The sequence below is a fragment of the Melitaea cinxia genome, chromosome 1, assembly GCF_905220565.1.
Source record: "Melitaea cinxia chromosome 1, ilMelCinx1.1, whole genome shotgun sequence".
Classification (NCBI taxonomy): Eukaryota; Metazoa; Arthropoda; class Insecta; order Lepidoptera; family Nymphalidae; genus Melitaea; species Melitaea cinxia.
Window position 1 is genome coordinate 19,634,034 of NC_059394.1, and position 6,017 is coordinate 19,640,050.

General features: G+C 49.3%; 1 protein-coding gene across 1 annotated transcript in view; it reads right to left on the minus strand.

Annotated features, from left to right (window-relative positions):
* LOC123658412 (tripeptidyl-peptidase 2) overlaps window positions 1-6,017 on the minus strand; it is a 36,248-nt gene that overhangs the window by 7,368 nt on the left and 22,863 nt on the right. The window contains exons 12-18 of the mRNA XM_045593841.1: window positions 5,603-5,768; window positions 3,544-3,886; window positions 2,540-2,754; window positions 1,746-1,857; window positions 1,073-1,195; window positions 657-812; window positions 101-189 (exon numbers count right to left, since the gene is read on the minus strand). Coding sequence (XP_045449797.1) covers window positions 101-189; window positions 657-812; window positions 1,073-1,195; window positions 1,746-1,857; window positions 2,540-2,754; window positions 3,544-3,886; window positions 5,603-5,768 — 1,204 coding nt within the window. The remainder of the gene's footprint in view (window positions 1-100; window positions 190-656; window positions 813-1,072; window positions 1,196-1,745; window positions 1,858-2,539; window positions 2,755-3,543; window positions 3,887-5,602; window positions 5,769-6,017) is intronic.

Here is a 6,017-nt window from a genome sequence, read left to right on the forward strand (position 1 = left end):
ACAACAGAGAGCTTCCAAACACGTCTTGCAGAACCTAATCGAAGTTGCATATTATAAATCGTCATTAAATTTATATAACTGTATGTAAAAATGTACTCACTTGTCTGTAGGCACAGGCGCAAAATAAAGAGGTAGTAGGTCTCCGCTTGCCATTGACACCGACGTGAACTTCTTGCCGCCAGTTAACGCCTACAATTGAAAAATATCATTCATTGTATGGTGCACATTCTACAGTGAGAGACATATGAGGAAGGTGACAACACAATCCAATGAAAGCCGATCTACCATTAAATTTATTAAGATTATTTCGAGTATATATAAACAGAAGTACAGACATCACATAGAAATCTAAGGTATGCAAAAACAGTAATTCCGTAACAAATAATCTATAAAATAAAGGTTATTAGATTGCAAAGCCAATCACATTGCTGTAACATACAATTATTCATACGTATAGTTCCTGTACACACTCTTATGCACACGCGAACACGTTCCCTCCACCGTTGGTCACGCACACATGTGCTGTGCAGTGCGCTTGTCTCCCATACATACACACACACAAACACGCGCGAGCGCGCAGACGCATACGCGCACGCACACGCGCACGCGCACGCGCACGCACACGCGCACGCGCACGCACACGTACACCCGCCCACCTGCGACTGCTCCGCGTACGCGTCGAGAGTGATCGGCTGCACGAGGCGCTGCTGTACGGCCACCGGCAGGTCCGCGAACCGTTCTAGGAGCGCGCGGTTCTCATGCCTCACCGACAATCGCAACGTGTACTCGCCCTTTTCTACCTTCGCTGAGTACTGAAAACACGACAACGTAATAAAATTCAATATTATGGTCCTTCGAGCCGGATCAAAGAACGATAAGTTCAACAATTATGATATAAATTATTATCGATATTACTAAACAAAATCAAAAAATGATCTTAATTCGACTATATATTTATTTCAAGTGAAACTTGTTTAGTATCATTATAATTTAGAACTCACAGACAGAAAGCTATTAAACCCAATATTTGAATTGGACATTTAAACGACAAACATTAGAGAACGTCTTGTACCTTGGAAGGGTAAGCGTCACCGACTGCGATGAGCATCTTGCAGCTATTGTACAACATCCACATCTGGGACTCGAACTCCGACTCGTACAGCATGTCACATAGCATCGGTACTATCGGGGATATCTGCAACAAATATATGAAATTTATTTACCACGATATAACAATAATTTTTAAAATAAAATAACGATACATACATAAATTACAAAATGTTTAGGCCAGTTTCACCAGTCGTGGATAAACTATCCCGCACATAAGTTACGAATATACTTTAATAGCTGGAGGTAGAATGGGACATTAGAACGCGTCGTTTTAATTATGAAAACTAAAACTTTTAAACTTACAATTCCGAATCCCATTAACTTTGTGAAATTCGATTTTATCCATCGGATAAAGTTATCAGTTAAATAGTTTACAAAAAAAAACTGTGAAACAGGGACAAGGTTAGGGAGGGAGGGACGGACAGACAGACAAACAAAAATTGTAAAAAAATATATTTTGGTATATGTATACTATATACATCCATATGCATTTAGTAAAATCCGGTTATTTTAATATTACAAACAGACACGGCAATTTTATTTATTTGTATAGATAAAAAAAATATTTACATATTATCCCATCAATAATAATAATCAGGTAAATGTAAAAAAATATATATATATCTATGTCTTACTTCTGTAGCTTTAGGTATGTGGAAGGTGTATGTGTTGATCAGCTGGTATATCTGTCGAGAGGGCGGTATCACGTCGCGTGACGTCAGCGGCGCTAACTTAGACTCGGCCGGCCTGCAGATAGATAAATATTGAAAACTTTATAACAAGTACTTTTGTAAATTAGTCGATATTTACTGCGACGCCCAGTTTTACGGAGATTATTATCAAATACAGAAAAGAGTACTTCGATAATATTAGTATTACAGTGATAAAAAAAAATGTCAAGAGATTGATGATTAAAAAAACCTTCATTCGAGTGTTCGATAAAGGTTTCAGAGGAGTTTCAGTTGAAAATCACATAATTTACTTTAAAATCTTCAATTACAAAGAGAAGACGAATTTACCAATGAACAATACGGTAGACATTTTGCTTGCTAGTTTTGTTCAATACAAAAAAATATCTAAAAGTATATAGTACTAATATTTACCTACATCCATAAAACGTTAACGTAACATTGATGATCAGCGCCTAACCGTATCGATAACTATAACTAGAGGTTAAATACTCATTCGATACACATACCCCATTATATATGAGTGGTGGTTAGCTGTACATATTGTGGCTTCAACGCCTGTAATCTAACCACATTCCACAGAGTGAGCCTTGAACTGAAATCCGGCATCAATCCATGGAACTTGATCATAATTATATTCGAGTATATATACCCTATATATATATATATAACCTACCCCCTACCCCCGATATACCCTATATCGTACTGTGCCCTTAATAACTAGATGTCAGTGAGCTTACCGATACACATGCTCCACGTGTTTAAGAGTGGCGGTTGGCTGCACATCTTGCGGCCTTAATGACTGCAGTGTAACTGAACCCAGCGCCGCACCAGACAGTATGAGCCTCGAGCCGAAGTCGGGCTTTAGTCCATGGAACTCGATTGTGTAGTCGACTGTCATGTCTCCCACGCTAGCCCAGTACTTCGCTATCACCACTTCGAGAGTTACACCGCCCTGTGCAAAATAAATTAATGAGTGATTTTTGTCCATCCTTTGAAGAATCGATTTAGAATATAAAAAAATTAGAAATTTTAGGATCGATTTTCATAGAAGGCCCCAGTATGAAGAAAATATGAGGAGTAAAATCTACTGAACGAAGATGGCGTTACGACGTTTTCTAATAGCGCCATCTTCGAGATTCATAGATGGCGTTATTTGATTCGTTTATTTTTGATACGTCGGAGTTGACACACACATTTTTTTTTTTATTTAATGAATAAAGCGTGCGGCGCGTGTGTAAGTGCGTGCGTGCGAGTGCACGTACTGATGCGCATTTGTGTGCGTGCGAATGTTTGTGTTTACGTGCGCGTGTGTTCATGAAGGTGTACATGTTGGTATGTACATATACAAGGAGTAGTGTAGTAGTGTCGGGTAGCGAGCGCACTCACGAGCACGCGGAACGGCGCCAGCTGCATGGTGTGCACGCGTGTGAGTGTGAGTGTGAGTGTGTGTGTGTGTGTGTGTGTGTGTGTGTGTGTGTGTGTCAGGTGTGGCGAGCGCACTCACGAGCACGCGGAACGGCGTCAGCTGCATGGCGTGCACGCGTGTGAGTGTGTGTCAGGTGTGGCGAGCGCACTCACGAGCACGCGGAACGGCGTCAGCTGCATGGCGTGCACGCGTGTGAGTGTGAGTGTGTGTGTGTGTCAGGTGTGGCGAGCGCACTCACGAGCACGCGGAACGGCGTCAGCTGCATGGCGTGCACGCATGTGAGTGTGTGTGTGTCAGTGTGGCGAGCGCACTCACGAGCACGCGGAACGGCGCCACGGCGGGCGCGTGCTGCGCCAGCGCCAGCAGGCGGTGCGTGTCGTGCGCGCGGCACGAGCGGCGCGGCGCCAGCTGCATGGCGTGCACGAGGAAGCGCGCCGCCGCCTCGCCGCCGCGCCGCACCAGCCTTAGCACGCCCCACGTGGCACCCGCCGGCGGGACCACGATGTGCCGCTGGATGCTCGACGGCCGGAACACCACGTTCACTTCCTGGATGTGGGGCGCGGCCGGGTCGCCTTCGAGCGGCTGCGGTTGCAGCACTGTTATCGGGATGCGGAACAGTGGGCCCTTCTCGATGCAGGTTACGTCGTACGCGTCAACGCTGTGACATTACATATTCTATTAAGAATTTTTTTTTTTAAATGTTTTATTATAATTTAGTGACTAATTTACTAGCAAATTTTTTCTTTGTATACAATACAGGTAGCAAAGTAATGGTGCCCCTAACAGTGACCTACACCAGAGGCGCATTGCTGATCCTCCTAACGGTTTCTATCTACCTTTATCACCACAAAAATACAACCCTACTAAAAAATAGTATAATTTATCTGTCAGACTGCATCAAATTTTGATCAAGATATCATTTACTATACACTACCTTAATAAATAAAACTATACTTATAGAACACAAAAACCGTGTCTAGTATCGGTAGCGGATGCGTTATAAGCTCCAGGTGCACGTGCAACACGTGACGCAGTTGTGTTCTCGGGCCGGGCGGCAGGATAGAGGAAGCGAGGCGTAGGCTGAACGAGCGCGGCACGTTCATGAGCTCCAGGTGCGCGGGCTGCGACACCTGGCTCGCCTGCAGCACACCCACCTGGCGCAGTGCGGGCCGGGCGGCAGGATAGAGGAAGCGAGGCGTAGGCTGAACGAGCGCGGCACGTTCATGAGCTCCAGGTGCGCGGGCTGCGACACCTGGCTCGCCTGCAGCACACCCACCTGGCGCAGTGCGGGCCGGGCGGCAGGATAGAGGAAGCGAGGCGTAGGCTGAACGAGCGCGGCACGTTCATGAGCTCCAGGTGCGCGGGCTGCGACACCTGGCTCGCCTGCAGCACACCCACCTGGCGCAGTGCGGGCCGGGCGGCAGGATAGAGGAAGCGAGGCGTAGGCTGAACGAGCGCGGCACGTTCATGAGCTCCAGGTGCGCGGGCTGCGACACCTGGCTCGCCTGCAGCACACCCACCTGGCGCAGTGCGGGCCGGGCGGCAGGATAGAGGAAGCGAGGCGTAGGCTGAACGAGCGCGGCACGTTCATGAGCTCCAGGTGCGCGGGCTGCGACACCTGGCTCGCCTGCAGCACACCCACCTGGCGCAGTGCGGGCCGGGCGGCAGGATAGAGGAAGCGAGGCGTAGGCTGAACGAGCGCGGCACGTTCATGAGCTCCAGGTGCGCGGGCTGCGACACCTGGCTCGCCTGCAGCACACCCACCTGGCGCAGTGCGGGCCGGGCGGCAGGATAGAGGAAGCGAGGCGTAGGCTGAACGAGCGCGGCACGTTCATGAGCTCCAGGTGCGCGGGCTGCGACACCTGGCTCGCCTGCAGCACACCCACCTGGCGCAGTGCGGGCCGGGCGGCAGGATAGAGGAAGCGAGGCGTAGGCTGAACGAGCGCGGCACGTTCATGAGCTCCAGGTGCGCGGGCTGCGACACCTGGCTCGCCTGCAGCACACCCACCTGGCGCAGTGCGGGCCGGGCGGCAGGATAGAGGAAGCGAGGCGTAGGCTGAACGAGCGCGGCACGTTCATGAGCTCCAGGTGCGCGGGCTGCGACACCTGGCTCGCCTGCAGCACACCCACCTGGCGCAGTGCGGGCCGGGCGGCAGGATAGAGGAAGCGAGGCGTAGGCTGAACGAGCGCGGCACGTTCATGAGCTCCAGGTGCGCGGGCTGCGACACCTGGCTCGCCTGCAGCACACCCACCTGGCGCAGTGCGGGCCGGGCGGCAGGATAGAGGAAGCGAGGCGTAGGCTGAACGAGCGCGGCACGTTCATGAGCTCCAGGTGCGCGGGCTGCGACACCTGGCTCGCCTGCAGCACACCCACCTGGCGCAGTGCGGGCCGGGCGGCAGGATAGAGGAAGCGAGGCGTAGGCTGAACGAGCGCGGCACGTTCATGAGCTCCAGGTGCGTGGGGTGCGACACCCAGCTGGCGCGACACGCCAGCGCCAGTCGCACACTGAACGCGATCTGCTTGGGGATCACCGACTTGTCTGCAACACGAACGCTATATACTTTTTTTGTATCTGTTACACGCTTAAACTGTTCGACCTATATGTAAAAGTAAAAGTAAGACTGTACAGTAAGGAACACCCCTATACAAAAACTACCTAAAAATCGCAACGCTGAGCTGAATCCTCTTTTCCTAATTAGAATCAATGAATCTTTATTCTTTAATAGAATTGTAATTTGCTACTCTAGTACACTGTATTCTACTAACTGGTCAAATATAATTATATCAA